Source organism: Otolemur garnettii, unplaced genomic scaffold (genome assembly GCF_000181295.1).
Source record: "Otolemur garnettii isolate 467f Iridium unplaced genomic scaffold, OtoGar3 scaffold00023, whole genome shotgun sequence".
Taxonomy (NCBI): domain Eukaryota; kingdom Metazoa; phylum Chordata; class Mammalia; order Primates; family Galagidae; genus Otolemur; species Otolemur garnettii.
This window is the reverse complement of record NW_003852418.1, coordinates 7,388,711-7,407,856: the sequence shown is the minus strand read 5'-3', so window position 1 is coordinate 7,407,856 and position 19,146 is coordinate 7,388,711. Positions and strand designations below refer to the sequence as shown.

General features: G+C 43.7%; 1 protein-coding gene across 1 annotated transcript; it reads right to left on the bottom strand.

The window, feature by feature from the left end:
• Positions 1 to 5,474: 5,474 nt before the first annotated feature.
• Positions 5,475 to 6,676, bottom strand: PI3 (peptidase inhibitor 3). Its single transcript, XM_003787630.1, has 2 exons — positions 6,598 to 6,676; positions 5,475 to 5,749 (listed from the first exon to the last, which is right to left on the bottom strand). Exons 1-2 carry the CDS (start codon positions 6,674 to 6,676, stop codon positions 5,475 to 5,477), a joined length of 354 nt encoding a protein of 117 aa, XP_003787678.1.
• Positions 6,677 to 19,146: the final 12,470 nt, after the last annotated feature.

The following is a 19,146-nucleotide window of genomic DNA, read 5'->3' as shown; positions in this document are numbered from 1 at the left end:
TAGCAAATAGTCTTAAAATATAGAGATAATGACTTTCTCTGGAGCAAAAGACTGCTTACAGCCTTGTAAGACAGAACTTGAGGATTCTCCATGCTTCCTTACAAAAAGGTTGTATTAATTTGCAGTCCCACCAGCAGTATAAAAGTATTCCCTTCTCTCCACATCCATATCAGCATCTCTAGTTTTGAGACTTTGTGATATGGGCCATTCTCACTGGGGTTAGATGATATCTCAGGGTGGTTTTGATTTGCATTTCTCTAATAATTAGGGATGATGAGCATATGTTTGTTAGCCACTCATCTGTCTTTATTTCTTGAGACAGTCTCATTACGTTACACTCGGTAGAGTGCTGTGGTGTCACAGCTCACAGCAACCTCAAACTCTTGGGCTCAACCAAGTCTCTTGCCTCAGCCTCCCAAGCTGGGACTATAGGCACTCACCACAACATCCGGCTATGTTTTTGTTGCAGTTGTCATTGCTGTTTAGCTGGGCCAGGCCAGGTTCAAATCCGCCAGCCTGGGTGTAGGTGGCTGGCGTCCTACCCACCAAGCTATGGGTGCTGCCCTCGTCTGTCTTCTTTAGAGAAGGTTCTTGTCAGGATCTCCTTCTATCACCACTTGTCAGGGCCCGGGACTGGCCAGGTCTACAGGCCCAGCTTAGGTAGGTTCTGGATGTGGACCACTAAGCTACTTTGCTCAGGAACAGTTTCTCTTAGGTGCTTGAGGGCTATCTACTTTAGCTGGGGGGAGGGGGGAGAGAATCTTAGAGTAAAGCAGTCTTCTTAGAACAGATAGATCTTAGTCTTTAGCAGAGCTTGGTAATCTTCAGCAGAGAGATGCCCTGCTGGCGTTCTGCAGGCAAGAGAGGAAACTTGCTATCTGTTTAAGGATATTTGTGTAGCAAGTAGTCTTAAAATATAGAGATGACGACTTTCTCTGGAGCAAAAGACTACTGTGCTTAAACCCTTGTAAGACAGAAATTGAGGTTTCTCCATGCTTTCCCCAGTCTTATAGAGTCAGAGTAAGTGGATCCGTGATAGAATGCACATGCCTCATCTGCCTGCTCCTCCAGCCTAATATAAGGCTGAGCTCGTGCTTCTCAACACCACAGGTGCAGAGACTGCCAATTCACCAATGCTCTCATCTCGCGAGCTCTCTCGTGCCTGTTAGAACTAAATCTCTCTCCATGCCCTTTTCATCAAGGTGTTCCATTACAGGTATTTCCCCTATAACTCTCACTCCTCCTAGCCATAGGCTATATGGGCTGCTATATTCCCCCCCCCCCTTTTTATACAAAATAACTTAATGTGGTAAGGGCAGTTCTTCCTGTTATCTAACACTTTTTCTTGCTAGGCAAAGTATGGTAATTGATGGAGTCCAGAATTCCAGGTATGGGCTCTTTAAATGATGAAGCCCAACACGAATGTAAACTATTAGCTGCTGCTAGGGAAAATGATGATTATGATGTTAATTTCCGTAAAGGTCTTTTAAGCAGAGAAGACTTGGAAACCTTTCCTGAGAGAATTTACCGTTTCTTTAACTGTAGGAACTTTCCTTTGATATTTACTTAACAGATGATGAACAAAAGATAACACTTTCCTTGCAATCTTTGCAAGCAAGGATTTTTCTCTCGTTATTCCAAAGGTTTTGCTACTCGTGATACTAAAATCCACCCTTCACAGATCGCAAAAGACTATTATTCGTGGATTAATGGTTCCACACTTGGCAGTTCCTCTCGTGGAACTGTTACTCGTGGTCCAAAAAGTACCACCCTTCACAATTCCTCGATAGCAGAGTTTTTCCCGTTTTCCAGCTGCTTTTCCAGCGAAATTTTTGCTAATTGATTCCAGACTCCTTTTTCAAATGGAGTTCCCTAACAATGGTGGTTTAACTCTTACTCTTCCCTCCCTTTGGTCTCACCTCTCATAATCTTCCTAAGGCTTCACTTGCTTTCTAGTGACACTTCCCCTTTGGGCCGTGTCCAGTCTCCTTAGCTGGACCCGGTTATAGTGCACAGACACTGATGAGAGGTCGGTTACCCCTTCACCACACAGGATAACCTAATATTCCACAAACATATTTAATCTAATTATTCTCCATTGTCATCCATTGGTCTGGTTTAATTTCCCCACTTTTATGCTGAGGCACCACAGATCTAACCAAGCTGGCAGAGTGCTCCCATGGCATAGAATTGAATCATACTGTTTTTCCAAGAATAGTTTGAAGTGGAAAAGAAAGAAATTTTTTTCTTTCATTTACCAGTGGGTCCTGATTCTGTCCCAACTGATAATTTCCCTACAATAAAGGTGTTCCATCTCTATCAAATAATGGCATTTGTTTGCCCAGTGAAAGCCTTTATACTTGGGACAAACACCTGGAGGTTTACACGCTCTTTATTCCTTTTCTTTAACATTCAACGTTCTTTTCCCTTTTAAACACTTTTCTCTTATGGCCTAGCTTCCCACATTCGTGGCATTTGATGTTAACCGGGGGATTTACCCTCTGATCTTCCAGCTGCCCAATTTGAGTTGTTCTGTCAATATAGCATTCACCTGCTTCTACTATAAGATTCATCTGATCGCTCAACTGTATTTCAACTGCTGTATCTCATTTGCCATGATTTTTCTCTACTGGCTTTTTCTTTTGGCCTTTTACTTTTTACAATCTTTCCTTTTCAATTCTTAGAACCTTTGGCTGCCTTAAAGAGACAGGAGCTCTATAGCTGTTTCTTTTTACTCTGGAGTCTTACTTGTTTTACAAACTTTACTTCCTCTATTTCTTCACCAGCCTCAATCTACCTCAATTCTTCTTTTTAAACAGAACTCTTAACTGCCAAAAAGGGATTCGGGGCGTCGATCTCTCAAAAAGCTACTTCCTGCTGGCATTGGGCGAAGATATTAGGGGAAGGCAGTTAGAAGTTCTCTTCCCTAACTTAGTAAACTCTTGCAACCTATTCCCAAACTTTTCTCTTTGCTGTTTTACCAAAGGCTTTTCTCACCCCTGAGGCTAAAGGCTTGTTTGCTAAAGGTTCTTATCTCCTAGTTCTGTCTTTTCTCTTTCCCTCTTGTTTACAGGCTTTTTTCTGTTTTTTCCCCTCCAACCTTTTCACAGAAGAGGCTAAAGGCTTGTTTACTAAAGGTTCTTATCTCCTAGGTTTAGCTCTTCTCTTTCCCTCTTGTTTAGGCTTTTTTCTGTTTTTCTCCAGCAGCTTCACAGAAGAGGCTAAAGGCTTTTACTGGCTTTCCCCCCACAGTACTAGTTAGAATTTGGAAAGAGAAAACGTAAGAAAGATGAGGAAAAAAGCAAATGAGAAAGGCCTGCTGTTGGCTGTCATTCTTAGATAGTTCTTTTCCCTGTAAGTATTTCTATTTCTCTTCTCTCTTTCTTATTTTGCTAAAGCTTATTTCCCTCTCGGTCAGCATTCACTGAATCCTGCTCACAGCACCATTTGTCAGTGGCGTTCACTATCCCGCTTCTGACACCACTTGTCAGGGCCCGGGACTCGCCAGGTCTCTTGGCCCAGCTTAGGTAGGTTCTGGACGTGGACCACTAAGCTACTTTGCTCAGGAACAGTTTCTCTTAGGTGCTTGAGGGCTATCTTCTTTAGCTGGGGAGAGAGAGAGGGAGAAAGAGAGAGAGAGAGTGTGTTTCTTAGAGTAAAGCAGTTTTCTTAGAACAGATAGAGCTTAGTCTTTAGCAGAGCTTGGTAATCTTCAGCAGAGAGACGCCGTGCTGGCGTTCTGCAGGCAGGAGAGGAGACAGAGTCAGAGTAAGCATCTCCGTGATAGAATGTGCATGCCTCTTGTCTGCTTGCTCCTCCAGCCTAATATAAGGCTGAGCTCGTGCTTCTCAACACCACAGGTGTAGAGACTGCCAATTCACCAATGCTCTCATCTCACGAGCTCCCTTATGCCTGTTAGAACTAAATCTCTCTCCATGCCCTGTTCACCAAGGTGTTCCATTACAGGTATTTCCTATAACTCTCACTCCTCCTAGCCATAGGCTATACGGGCTGCTACAGGTTCTGTTCATGTCTCTTGCCGTGGTATAAGGGATTGTTGGCTCTTTTTATGTTGCTTAATTTGAGTTCTTAGGAGAGACTTTACTGTTAATGTGTTGCCTGTGAATTATTAAAGAATACTTGGTGACCAATGAAAACGAAAACACAACATACCGATACTTTATGAGATGCCGTGAAGAAGTGCTCAGAGGGAAATTTATACCTGTAAGCACCTGCACTGAAAAAGAAGATTGGATACTAATAACCTAATCACTTTACATGTATGGTTAAGTAAGAACTACAAACTAAACCCAAAGCTTAGAAGGAAGGAAATAGTAAAATTAAGAGTGAGGATCAAAGAAATAGAGTCTGGACAAAAACTAATGAAAAATTTAATGCTCCCTTTTCCAAGTTTTATGTGTTTTCTTTCATTTTCTTGCCTTATTGCTCTATCTAGGACTTTCAGTAAAAGCCTCCCTTACAGCTAGAGATGATCCTGAACTGAGCCAATGAGATGAATGTAAAGAGTATAATTTCCAGGTCTTCTTTTTTTTTTTTTTTTTGAGACAGAGTCTTACTACGTCACCCTTGGTAGAGGGCTGTGGCGTCACAGCTCACAGCAACCTCAAACTCTTGGGGTTAAGCAATTCTCTTGCCTCAGCCTCCCAAACAGCTGGGACTACAGGTGCCCACCACAATGCCCAGCTATTTTTTGGTTGCAGTTGTTTAGCTGGCCCAGGCCGGGTTTGAACCCGCCACCCTCGGTGTATGTGGCTGGTGCCGTACGGTTTATGTAATGTTCTTTTGTTTGTTTTTTTCATATTTTTCCTGATCTTAGGCCAAAGGTAATATCTCTAGACTTCCATTTCCTGGTGAAACCCAATAGGGCAGGAACAAGTGTGCTTGGTCTGGTTAGTGGATATCTAATATTAAGCCCCAGGAATGGGCCTCTTGTTGCTGCTCTTAATCTTTTTTACCCCTGGGTCCCTTTCCCCTCTCCACTGGGGAGAAGGAGTCCCAATTCTATGCCCACCTCCTCAGAGGACGCAGGAACCCTGAAGTCATGGAAGCCAGAAACAAATGGAGCAAAAAGGGATCTTTTTATTGGACAGTGGATGAGACAGACGGCTCAGGCTCGGGCATCGTGAATGAGAGGACAAATGGGCAGTAGGAGAATGGGGAGGGCTCCGGGAATATAGGGGCAGATGAGGGCCTGCAGCCATGGGGACTGGACAGGCACAGCAAGGACAGGTTCCACCTGGGGGGAGAGAAGAGAGACGTGAGGCTCTGCAGGTCAAAGCACTCAGAGGCAGGCTCACCTCCCAGTACTCCGCTTATAGCCTCTGTGGCCCTTCGCCTCTCAGTCTTTCCTTCACCAACCCACATCTTCCCTCCCACCAACTGGGATTGTTTCCCACCACACAGCCTTCTTCTGAGTCTTCATGGGACCCCTCTTCCTCCAACCCATACTCACCTCATTGGGGATCCATACACCTCTTCCCGCAAGAGCCCTCACAGCACTTCTTGGTCCCTGGGCACTGGGTATCACTCAAGCAGTGGTTAGGGGGATTAAGCATGGCACAGCGAATCAGAATGTTGGGGCAGGAGCCAGACTTAGTGGAGCCTGGACCTCTCACTGGACCTTTCCCTTTGACTGGTTCAACATCTTTTCCTGAAACTTGTCCTTTAAGGGGATCTTGTCCTTTCAATGGAACACGACCTTTGCCAGTGCCTTGCCCTTTAGCAGAAACTGTTAAAAGAAGAAATGGGCCCACATCAAGACCCAGTATGCCTGCATCAACTACTGTACCTTTCCCCGGACCCAGCCATTGCCCACTGCAATGGTCCCCAAACCATGACCTCAGGTGGGAGAGGTGCACCCAGGTAGCTACACCCTCAGAAGGCTCTTCCCTTCTCTTTGGGGAAAGGGTTTATAGGAGTTCCCTTAAGTGTTTCTTCTCCCCTATACCAGACTTGTTCTGGTATAGGGGAGCAGAAGCCAGACTAGGATGACACTCAAAAGTGAGAGGATACATTGTCATTTCTGAGGAAATTTAGTGGAGGAGGAAAGAGCCATGAACCACATGCCAATAGGCCTGAGTTCCATTCTAGGTCTGGAAATTGCCTTGACAATTCCTCTCATCTCTCTCTGTTTCAGTTCCCTCTTTTGTAAAATAGGGTTCCTCAAAAAACATGATTTCTCATGTCCTGTTCCTCAACTTCCTCTTAGAGGACTAATTGCTCTAGGGTTTTCATGGGGCAGAAAAGTAGGGGACAGAGGTTACACCCAGGGCCCAGAAGCTGGGGCGTATCACTCGGTTGCATATTCTGCACAAGCAGCAACACCAGAGGTCAAGGTCATCTAACAACATTTCTTCCACAAACAGCCCTGATATCTCAGTCACTGGGCTAGAAAGTGCCTGGAGTCTGTTGGCCAACTTCCTGCTTTCTCTGAATGCAATGGCAATGGCCAGAAAGCCGAAGCATGGGCTCCGGTTCTGCTGACTGTTCCAGAAGCTCTCCCTGTCTAGAGCCAGGGGCCCCTGAAGAGCCTCACCTTAGCCCAAGCCAGCCCCATCAGATCACTTTTCTACTCACCTCCTTTGACAGCTGCCTCTACTGCCAGCGTCCCAAGGATGAAAAGCACCACCAGGACCAAGAAGCTGCTGGTCCTCATGTTGTCAGGAAGGTGTTTGACTAAGAGCTGACACCAAGCTGAGCTTTATGTAGCTCCAGCTTGGCCTGGCATCAGGGGCGGGGCTATGGTTTTACAAGGGACCAGATGTTTCCTTACCTCTACCAGGAAATATCTACCTCCATCTGGGGAGGGACCTGGGGATTATTCACAGGGAGACAGGACAGATATTGTGTCACATCACCCCTGATAGCCTCACGAGATGCTCCACGTTCTCATGCAGAAGCAGCACTGGCTGGCCCATCACCATCGCAACCAAATTCTTCATATTTCAAAAGATGATGAGTCCCAAGAAGAGAAAAGAATCACTGAAGCTTATTCATCAAGTCACTGGTAGATCCGGTCTTGATTTCAAAACCAGGGTGTTCCCCTACTATGCCTGTTCCTGAAAACCCCACCCGAGACCTATCTTATCACTGTACCTCTCCCAGTACCAAACTGGAATTTTCCTTCATTCTTTGGTCCTGAGAAAAGTTATATAAGGAAAACGTCTAATGTCTAATTATTGCCCTTTTATCATTTCATAGGTGGACTTTGAGATGTACCATGAAAGTAACTGGAAGGGAATTCTAGGTCTGGAAGTGGGTGATGCCTTTGAAATCGCAGTGAGCAGGAAGGAGAAATCACTCAGAAGAGAAAAGGAAAGAAAACACCAATCACCTCTAAGGAGGATGTCTGTAGTGTGTATATCCAGCATGCTTTCCCCTTTGTTGACACAATACCATGTTTCTTCTGAAGAATTATTGTCTCTTTGTGCGATCAAGTGGTGAGTCTAATGGAGACTGCTACTCATGAAAGCCTGACCCCCAGCCATGGGTGGGTGGGTGGGTGTGTATGAGAGAGAGAGATTCATGCCTGGTCTATTGAAGTCTTTTATTTGAATGGGCAGTAAAAGGAAGAAGGAAGTCCCTTTTTTTGTTAAAGGTGGTATTATACAAACTAGGGAATTCCAGGATTTATGGTTCCTATCTAAGGGTGGAGATCAATTGTCTGAGAAAAATAAACCTAATAAACCGAAATAAGCAGAGAAAAGATAGTGAGAAGAGATTCTGAAGGCACCATCGGCCCTTCCTTCTCCTTCACCTTGAGAGCAATAATTCCCACACCCTTTCCACGGTTGGGTTACAAGCCAATAAACTGGCCACCTTCTTCAGGAAGTATGACTTAGTATTTTGTCACTGCTACCAAAAGTTCTGAGTAATGGAAATGAATAGCCAAACGTTGAGTGTTGTCAGAGACAAAGCCAGAGGTACAAAAGTCGCTGAGTTGAAGTAGAGGTAAGGCAGGGAGGATGAAAACTGATCATGGGATAGTAAACCTGTTGGTTAAATCCCCATCACTGTCTCTTTAAATCACGCTCCATGCCCACCAAGCCAAAACTTTTAGGGAAATGTCAGAATGTTGAAGTCTGTTGGCTACTTAAAAAAAAAAAAAAAAAAAACCCAGCACACAGTAAACCATATAAACAAAAAAGTGTGTGGAATTTACCAATATTCTTTTGAGCAGCTAGGTAAAGAAGGAGAACTTTTACTGCATCTATGTCCCATAATCCTCCCCAGTTGCTTTATTCTCCCTCCTATCCAGGATAACCACACTCCTGGATATTATGGTAATCAGCCCTTGCTTTTCTTGATAGTTATACCCTCTCTGTCTGTACTCTGGACTACAAGTTCATTTTTGTATATATTTTTAAACGTATGTAAGTGAAATCTAAGGTATTATTTTCACATGTCTTGCTTATTTTGCTTGATGTTATGTTTTTGAGGTTCATCTATTTTGAAGCCTACACCTATAGTTCATACATTCTCATTTCTGTATAGTATTTTATTACATGAAAATATCAAAAATGTATGTGTTCATTCTACTGTTGTATATTGAATATTTCTAGTTTTAGATAGTGTAAATAAAGTTGCTATGAACATTCTGGTATGTATCTTTGGGAAAACATACAAGGGCTGGCAATTAAGTTCAAGAACTTGCCCCCATGTGCTTATGCTGGCATCACTGTACAAACAAAGTAGTAAGGTTTCATAACCTTGGTATACCAGTGTCTCACGGCTGTGTATGTGTCAACATGGTGATGCTTTGCTGAGTGGCATTCATTATTTTTGTGTGTCCTTGCAAGAATGTCAGAGCTTGAATCAGAGCAACAGACAAACATTCATAAATGTCTTGCTAAATTTGGCAAGAGTGGAAGTGGAAGAGTGGAAATTAAGGACAAGTTAGTCCAAGCTTATGTGCCTAATGCCATGAAGAAAATGGCAGTGTCAGGGTGGCGCCTGTGGCTCATGGGTAGGGTGCTGACCCCATATACCAAGGGTGGCGGGTTCAAACCCAGCCCCAGCCAAACTGCAACAACAACAACAAAAAAAATAGCCAGACGTTGTAGTGGGCAACTAGATTCCCAGCTACTTGGGAGGCTGAGGCAAGGGAATCGCCTTGGCCCAGGAGTTGAAGGTTGCTGTGAGCTGCGTGATGCCACAGCACTCTACCGAGGGCGATAAAGTGAGACTCTGTCTCAACCAAAAAAAAGAAAAGAAAAAAGAAAATGGCAGTGTCAAATGGGTTAAATGTTTTCTGAGGGGAGGGAAAGTGTCACTGATGAAGACAGTTTAGGTGGCCAGTAATGAGCAGAATGGATGAAAACATTGCAAAAATTCACTGAACAGTGTGTCAAAATTATTGGCTCTGAGAAGCCTAACAGACCAAATAAACATTGGTAGACAATGTTGGCAGACACCAGCTGGATCAGAGGACTATTTTCATATTCTGTACAGCAGGTGGATGACAATGATCATAATGGGATGCAAACTCCTGATCAAGATCAAGATAATTACTATATGTAAAGGGAATGTCAGAGCAACTTCTAAATACAGAAGAAAGTCCACTGTATCAGGGACCAAAGAAAGAACAGACTCCACTCTATCATAAACTACAAGGTGGGCCACAAAGATGGATCCAAAGACAGTTTTCCTACTCAAACTGAAGAATTAGCAAGTGACTAAGACCAAAACAAGACTCAAAATTCTAGTTAAGATGAAAGTCACAACCAAAATGAAAATAAAACATCAGGGACACATTCACCTACAGAATGAGCCCCACCCTGTCATGCATATTAAGACAAAAGCAAAAATAGATCCCAAGACATTTCTCCTACCCAAAATGACCCCTGAGTATATAGCAAGAATAAACACCTGACACAAAATCCTAATAAAGTTTAAGAGCATAGCCAAAATGCAAATAAAAGGCCAGACCAATATGCAAGAAGAAACACTTGAGCAGGAAGAACAGGGCAGACAGCAAGATGGATCCCAATGCAGCTCTCCTATCCAAACAGAACAGTCAGTAGATGACAAGGATCAAAACTAGACACAGAATCCTAACCAAGATCAAGTGTATGGTCCAAATGCAAATGGAATGCTTGGCCAATGTCCAAGTAGAGAATAAGACCTACTCTACTGTGGGCAGAGAGACTGTAACAAGAGAGGCCGGATGTGGTGGCTCATATAATCCCAGCACTCTGGGAGGTCAAGTAGGATGGGTTGCTTGAGCTCAGGATATAGAGACCAGCCAGAGCAAGAAAAGACCCTGTCTCTACCAAAAAGAGAAAAATTAGTGGGGCATGGTGGCACACAGCTGTAGTCTCAGCTACTTGGGAGGCTGAGGCAAGATCATTTGAGCCTAGGTGTTTCAGGTTGCTGTGAACTTTGATGATGCCATAGCACTCTAGCCTGGGGCAACAGAGTGAGACTCAGTGTCAAAAAAAAAAAAAAATGAAAAAGACTAGCAAGAGGTATTCCAAGAGAGGTTTAATATCATAATTATAGAGCAGAGACATGACAATGGTCTTAACTGGACACAAATCCCAACCAAGATCAAACACCAACATCTATATAAATCTGTGACTCATTCACTACCATGTATCTGTACAGTACAGGGCCAATTTCAAGGTAAGTTTCTTATGAAATAGGGGAAATAGATGTCCAGATGTTTAGAACTAGGCACACAGGGACTCCCCCAAACCATTATGCATTGATAACCATAGTCCACACCAATAGAAGTTCTGTCTTACAACCTGTGGGAAGATGAGCACCACTCCCTAGGGAGAAGAGCACCAGGTAGTAGCAGAGGGGGCCTCAGCTGTCGGTCACATGGTCCTAGAATCCCTATCCTTAGTGCAATATTCTTCAATGATATTTTTTGCACACACCTATCAGATGAAAGTGTTTTGAACATGCACCAGTTCTCTATGCATGTTTACCCATTTACAGTACACTCTTGTGAATTATTATACTTTAGATTAGTAAACCTTAATTTCTGTATCAGGATAATATACCATAGCAGTTGACATTTTCCTTCCACACGCCCATGAATGTTCTTGCACCCGTTAGGGTTCAGCTATGCTCCTTCACAGAGCACAGGCCCAAGGATTAGCTGTTCTTTCTCTCAGAATACAGGAAAGAGATGAGAAGGAGCTATCCCCGTGTGTGATGTGGGAGAGGAGATGGAAAGGGAGGCCCGAGAGAGGGTGAGGGACCTCAGGTGCCCATCAGACATTTGCAGTGTCAGCTGAGGGAACTGACTCTCAGAGAAGGGAAGTGATGCTTCCCTGTTCCTTTGCGATCAGTCACGCTGATGCTGAAGAGAAGGCATGCTCAGAAATAATGGCTCTAGCAGATAGCTAGTGGCCGGGCACCCTAATGTGCGGATTCCACACAGCCACAGCCACACATCCCATCACTTGGTGTACGTGCTGTGCTCCTCCTCTTATATCCATTAAGATGCAGTTGTACCAAAGGTTGATTGTCAAGCCCCCACGACTTCAGCAAGACTGAGCGGGTCAGACGATGTCACCTGTAGATGGACAGGCCAGAGGAGCAGCTAAAAGAGCTTTGGGGGCAGAGATCTTAAAAATAGAAACCAATAAGTCCCCTGGACTTTCCAAGGGGTTCTGTGTACGTGTTGATGCATACTGTCAACATTACAGCAGGCAGTTCACCACTCTACCTTGGCCTTCACTTCCTGCTTATAGCCAACCTGGAATTCAAACAGAGGAGAGCTACTGGGGCCTCCTTACGTTTTTCCTTAGCATGCACACAGCACCAGGGCAAATGCACAAAGCTATGCAAGGGTGTGACCTTTTAGAGTCCCATAAATTTGATAGAAATTTCCAAAAATCTCTAGATAGCGCATGCCCCACGTTTTCGTTTTTGTTTACTGGTCAGGCTTTTGTCAGTCCCAGTTGTTCTCACTGTCAAAGTAGTTTCCATGTCAAAACACTGCCCCAGGGATAGCACCGTCCACACACAGTGAGCTCTGGTTTAGGTGAGATCAACGCACTCTCTGAGAAAGGAGCATTTTTAGAGCACTGACAAACAGGGGGAAGAGCAACAATTTTCTGAAGATGGAGCTTCTGAGAACAGAGGGAGGAAATCCATAGCTGAGCTGCAGGTTTTCACAGCCTCGGTCTACTGGTTTTCAAGGCTACCACACAGCTGGGCTCTAAGATGGGAACAAGACAGTTCATATTGCCATGAAGCTCTCTGCCCTTGCTGAAATAAACACTCATGTATTGTTGCAAGCGTTTAGTTAAGTTCTAGAGTTCTGAAACAGATGATTTTGACAAGAGTTACTATTCTCATTGCTTTCATGGAGAACCTTTTACTCCCTCATTCTGAAAATGCTTCCCCCTGCTATAGAGCTTCTGTAGAGCCACAATATTGAATTGAATAATTGAAATAATCCTCTGTCATTATTTTCTCTTTTGTCATGGATAGATAAGTGATTTTCCACACATTCTACTGTTGGGATTAAGAAAATCATGCAATTTCCCCATTTGTTTTATTAATAAGATTTATTTCCATGACAATTTGGAATGTGAAACCAACCATACTTTTTTGGTAATGAACACCTACATATTCGTGCTGTACCACCATCTTTTATATGACAAAATTCACTGGGTAACATTCTGTAACAAATTCTTCATGTTTATACAAGATTGGCATGTAATTTTCCTTTCATGTAATATCCTTGCCCTGTTCTGGTATAAGAAAATTGCAGTGACTATCAAAGTGCTTTGAAAACAGAATGGTCTTATGTTGACATACAGGGCTGAAAGCCAATATGTTGAAAATAAAAGCACAGACACTTTAACTTACTGGCATGTTATGCCCATTGGAAAGTATTTTGTTTTCTATGGTTAGACAGGAGTTAATCAATGAGGACTGGGCCAGCCAGAACTGGAAGACAGTGGCACAAATGCATAGCAAAAAGACACAAAGCCAGGAGGTAGCCACAAGGTTGCATTAGTAGGGATGGAAGGGTAGCACACCTAGTAGGTATCACACGCCTGCTCCTTAGAGCTTCTTAGCATCTCCCTGCTCCCACCTCAGGTTCCAGTTCTCCCATGTATGTTCATAAGCCTGTTACTTACCACTGTTATTCAGGTATTTTCTAAGCTAGTAAGCAAGTAGAAACAACATATACTTTTACAGAGTGCAGAGAAAGCCAGAATGGTGGTTTGGTCTGGGGTTCACATTCCAAAATGACCTCATTAGACTTCTGACTTTATCCAAATATGAAGTTTTTTGATAATCATGGAGACATACAGACAGGAATTAAAGGAGAAAACATTAACTATGCAACTGAAATTTATGTCCCTGTAGTTCACAATGAATTTATATTTTCTTTGAATCTAGAAATTATCTTGCTAATGTCACATTCTCTTGCCTTCTCTTTGTGTCTGAGTGTGTGCCTCAAATGTTAAGTTAAAAGTAAACATCTTGGGCAGCACCTGTGGCTCAAGGAGTAGGGCGCTGGCCCCATATGCCGGAGGTGGTGGGTTCAAACCCAGCCCCGGCCAAAAACCGCCAAAAAAAAAAAAAAAGTAAACATCTCAAATGACACCCACATCTTCTGTTGAAAGGGGAGGTTGATTTTTCTGGATTCAAAGTGGGAAGAGGGGTCCTGATGCGTGTCCTGGCAACCTAATTCCCTCCTATTCCTTTAAAACCACTGTACAAATTAAGAACCATGAAAGGCCAGGCCAGCCCTATAGCACACGTTGAAATCCTGAGTGGCTCTAGGAAGTCCACAGCGTTATTTCACATTTCCTCTTCTTGGGAGGCGAAAGGAAACAGCTAGTACTTCCGGGTCAACTTGAGGCCCTTCCGACTGAAGAACCAGCGCCCCCCCTGCTGGCGTGACCCAGAGTCGACTTGGACAGGCCCAGCCTCCAAGTGCAGTCGCGCACTTTTCTCGGGTTATGAAGCTGAGCGGCCTCTCTGTGTTCGTTGGGACCATCCTCCTTTGCCTCCACATGGCCCAGCCTGGAGTCACGAAGAGTCTGGGAAGTAAGGCTAGGATGTTCTGTGTGTGAGTGAGGTTGGGGAACGTTTCCTCTGAGGGGTGTCTGGAACAAGTGGGCCCAGATGCATCGGTACCCCCAAACTTACCCTGTGGCATTTTTCTCCAGCTCAACCTAAACCAGGATTTTGCCCCGAGTTTACTCTTTCCTGTCCGTTCACCCTGTTCCCTATGTGCCGGCGGGATAAAGGGTGCCCGAGGGTCCAGAAGTGCTGCTACTTCAACTGCCGACACCAGTGTATGGCGCCGTGGATGTCTTTGGACTGAGGTGAGCAGTCCAGGTCTGCGGTTCTGGCTGTGGCCCCTGAAACCTTCCTGCAGAACTATTTGTCTTGGGGAAGTTGAAAACTGCCCAGGTCCCTGGAATTCATCGGGTCAGCCAGAGGTTTGCCCGCAGGATAGTGAAGAGAAAGGTCCAGCGGCCCCCTTCTTAGCAAATGCACAATTTTTTTTTCATATCTCCGGCCTCACACTTCTCTGGTTAATGGGGACCCTTGGAAAACATTACCTCTAAACTCCAAATATTATTGAACTTTTATGATGATTATTTTCAGTCTCTCCCCTCTCCCCCTTCTTTTACAGTTTATCATAATGACGCACTTTCATCTTCACATTCAAATTGTGAGGTAAGGAGTTGTAAGAAGGTTTGCCTAGAATCCCTGGTCCCCTAGGGTCCAGTTCCTCGGCAGCACCCATCAGTGCCCTTGGGAGGAGAGTACCTGTCAGGATGTAGGCAAGGACTTAAGAATACAAAACAGGACCCCCACTGAGTTTGCACCGTGCTGTATCCCTGCTTCTCTCTTCTCTCCTGAGATGGAAACCGCTTTTCAACCCAGCTGAGGAGACACTGCTGCTACAGGTTCAGACTTGGAAAACTGGTCTCCAGTTCCTCCATGCTCCTCCCAAGCCCACGAGTTGTTTTTGGAAAGAGTTACAAGCTAGTTAATATAACAAAGCAAAGAAATAAAGCATCATATGTTTGAAACAATATGAAAATCTAAGTCTGCTGGATTGATCGACTTATCTCCCTCTCTCTCTTCCCCCACACACACACCCATATGACTTTTCCCTTACAATTTGAAAAAAAGGTTCACATTGATAAAATCCTGATACATTTCTCTCTTTCCGTATCTCCTGACATTCAGATTCTCTGTTGGTCAGATGCATTTTAGAGTCAAATTTTCTGCTTGGATCCAATGAGCAGCATATTTGCTGAAATGGGAGAACAAGCCATTTTTGCTGCAATTTCTCTGACACTGTTGCTGGTGGCCTTTCCACATGTTACAGTTTTATGATCTAGGAGAGGATTTGGGGCTTTGGGTTGGAAGTGGAAAGTATTTTAGAACTAAAGTGTGTTCTATATTAAATACTAAATACTTTAGAATACACTTTAGTTCTAAAATACTTTCAGGCCTTAAAATTGAAACTATGATAAACAAGGCAGAGGAAATCTTCTCTGTGGTTCAGCCTCGCTACCATGAGTCTTCCCTCTGGAGTTCAGCCCCTAGTCTACCTAATAATGAAGTGTGATTAGCCATGAACTTCCTCACTTTATACTGTCTGCCTCAATCCTCTCTAAGAAGCACAAAGGTAGCAGAGGTCTGGGAAAGTGATATTCCCTAATTTTATTTGTCTGTGACTAATACCATAAGCAAATTGTGAAAAGATTTTCCTTAGCATGTTTTAAGTTGGCATCTAATTTTTTTTTATCACAATTGCATAGTTGAAAATGATAAAATTTTCAGGATATGATGACTATTATAGTTGAAATTTGAAAAGTTCCTAATGGAATCTAATTACCATCTCCATTTGATAGTAATACCTGTGAATGAGGAAAAGACATGTCCTCTTCTCTATCTTCTCCTCTCTTCCACTCTTTTCCCATCATTTTCTGAATTATTCAAACCCAAACCATGGGTGAGTGGGTTTGAAACCTCTGCAAAGCAGGTATCCAGAGAGGACGAGGAGTCAAGTGTGTATTAGGGAAAATACCTGTGCAGGGAGATGGGAGGTACCCAAATGAGCATCAGATGATGATGTAGGCTGATGCGGAGGGGAGTGGAGAAGGGACAGAGAAGGAGGCCTGTGGAAGAAGGGCCTCAGAATGCAGTATATGATGAGAACATGTCATCCAGGCTGAAAGAGAGCACTGCAACTGAAGTTCCCTATTGGAGCAGTCCCACGTCTCAGGAAGAGTCTGCCTTACTGTCTAGACAGCACTGAGTCACTGGCTGGGAGCAATCATGGGGAAGCATAGCCTCTGTGCGCACAAGGTGGCAGATACAGAGGACAGACGCATCTATCAGTCACTCACCTCAAAGCCACAGGAGATCTGAGGGGGTGCAGGTCCATGCCTACCACTTCCTGTGCCTTATGCCTCCCACAGTTACTTCTCCTGGTGTGAAGAAAGCTTGTCAACTTGTCGAGTTATTTTATTCTTGGTTATCCAGTGTCTCATCCATTATGGATGCTTCCTGGTGGGTCTTAGTATCTAATACGCAGATCTTCACACTGAGTGCCTACTCACATGGCTGTCCTCTTCCTCTACCCCAGACAACCTTGCTCTCAGTTTTCTAGTCCTTTACCTTCCAAGCACCTATCTTAACATTTAGGTTTTAATATCATTTAGATAGACCAAAGCCAACACATCATGACATGACTGCCAAAACATGCAAACATTGTAACCTAACTCTTTGTACCCTCAAATTAACTTGAAACAGTAAAGGAGAGAGAGAGAAAGGACTGCCATTGGAAATGGCATTTGTTTTACTCAGATTCCAAGAGGAGGGGGCACACCATACCCTGTGTGTGTCTCACCCCTACCACATGTCCAGGACCTTGGCCACCCAGGTCTACACACGTGAGTCACACCCGGTGGACCTCCTCCATCCTGCATGCATGCCCGGTCCTGCCAGCCAGCCTCACCTCACTGGTGTACTTTATCGTAGAGGCTGACCCTATCTGCGTGGCCCAGTAACAAACACCGGGGGATCAGGGAGACCCAGCAGAGCAACAGTGTTAAAGGCTCTGCCCCACTCCTGTCTAGTTAAGCTTCCAGAGTAGGACCAAGCACACTACCCAGGGATCCATCCTGTCTTTAATGAGGAAAAGAGGCCCCGGCGGAGAAGAACAGGTGTATCATCCCTGCTGTCTGTTTTAAACTGAGAGAAGTGGCCCCCAATGAGCAGGAAAGAGGATAAAAACTCTGGCAACATGAAGAAAACAGGCTATCTCAACACCCACAAAGGATTGCAATAGCTCCCCCGGAGGGAATTTTAACCAAAAGGAAATCGTTGAAACGAGAGATATGAAATTCAGATTATGGGTAGAAAATTAGATGAGTGGCATGGGGGAGATGGTCGAAAATCATCTCAAATAAAAAAAACCAAACAAACAAAAGTCCAGGACAGGAATGAAAAGTATACTAAAGAGAAAGAAATCAGAAAAGGGATAACAGAACTTCAAGAAATGAAGGAGTCATTTAAAAATTCCAAAATACAGGCTCTTGCACCCCTTGCAGTGGTTAGGTACCAGCCACATACACTGAGGCTGGCGGGTTTCCACCCAGCCTGGGTCAGCTAAACAACAACAACTACAACAAAAAATAGCCGGGCCTTGGCCCCATATACTGAGGGTGGTGGGTTCAAGCCTGCCCCCGGCCAAAAAAAACTACAAGAAAAAATAGCCAGGCGTGGTGGTGGGCACCTGTAATCCCAGCTACTTGGGAGGCTGAGGCAAGAGAATCATTTAAGCCCAAGAGTTTGAGGTTGCTGTGAGCTGTGATGCCACAGAACTCTACTGAGGGCGACACAGTAACACTGTCTCAAAAAAAAAAAAAAAGTTCCAATACAGTGGAAAACCTTAACAATAACCTAGACCAGGCAGAAGAAAGAATTTCAGAGCTTGAAGACAAGGATTTTGAAGTAGCTCTGTCAGTAAAAAATGCAGAAAAAAGAATAAAGAAGAATGAACAGTCACTGTGGCAAATATGGTACTCTGCAAAGCAAGCTGATATATTATAGGTATCGTTTGATATAAGCATTCCAAATTGTATATAAAATCATCACATTGTACCCCTCAAACGCATTAATGTACACAGTTAGGATTTAATAAAAAAAAATTAGAAAAGAATTATAGATATCTATGATGGAGAAGGAAAAACACCAGTAAGAGTGGAAAATCTATTTGAGAGAATAATAGAGGAAAACTCCTCTAGTATCACTAGAGGATTAGGTAATCGGATACAAGGTGGTCATTGAGTATCTGGAAAATTCATAGCAAATACTCACATAGCCATCAGCCTGGCCAAAGTCAAAGTGAAGGAGAAAATCCAAGAGTTTTTAGATGAAAGCAACACATTACTTATAAAAGAAAACCCATTAGGCTAACAGCAGACCTTTCAATAGAGACTTTTCAAGCAAGAAGAGAAGGGCAGTGCCTATGGCTCAAAGAAGTAGGGCGCTGACCCCATATACCAGCGGTGGTGTATTCAAATCCAGCCCTGGCCAAAAATTGCAAAAAAAAAGAAGAGAGCAGGGTCCCATTTTTGATCTTCCTAAACAGAATAACTCGGATAAAAGGGGCAAACAAAGCCTGGATGATAGCACATCTGTTTGTAGCACAGTTTAATGAAAATTCTAAGCCCATTGTTGAGACCTACTGCTTAGAAAAAAAGATTCCTTTCAAAATATTACTGCTCATTGGCAATGCACCCGGTCACCCAAGAGCTCTGATGGAGATAGAGAAGGAGATTAATATTGTTTTCATCCCTGCTAACATAAAATTCATTCTGCAGCCTAGGAATCAAACTTCAGCTTTCAATTATTTAATATTATTTGCTTATTATTTAATACATTTTGAAAGGTTATAGCTGGTACCTGGTGACTGGCAGCCAACTAGTGTTACAGGAGTTGGGGACCAATGGTTCTACCAAAGGAAGAGGTGCTGGGCAGACAAAAAAATCTACGCAGGACAAGTAGCAGCTCTCCTATGCTCTTTACTTCCTTTCTGAAATTTAACTTGACCAGATATGCCACAAGCCTAGAAAAATGATCACATTCTTTGACTAGCATTCCTACTTTGACAAA

Coding starts and splice junctions, on each gene's coding strand:
- PI3 (XM_003787630.1), bottom strand. CDS start 6,676: ATGAGGACCAGCAGCTTCTTGGTCCTGGTGGTGCTTTTCATCCTTGGG. Junction 5,750..6,597: donor AGAGGCAGCTGTCAAAGGAG/GTGAGTAGAAAA, acceptor TTCTTTTAACAG/TTTCTGCTAAAGGGCAAGGC.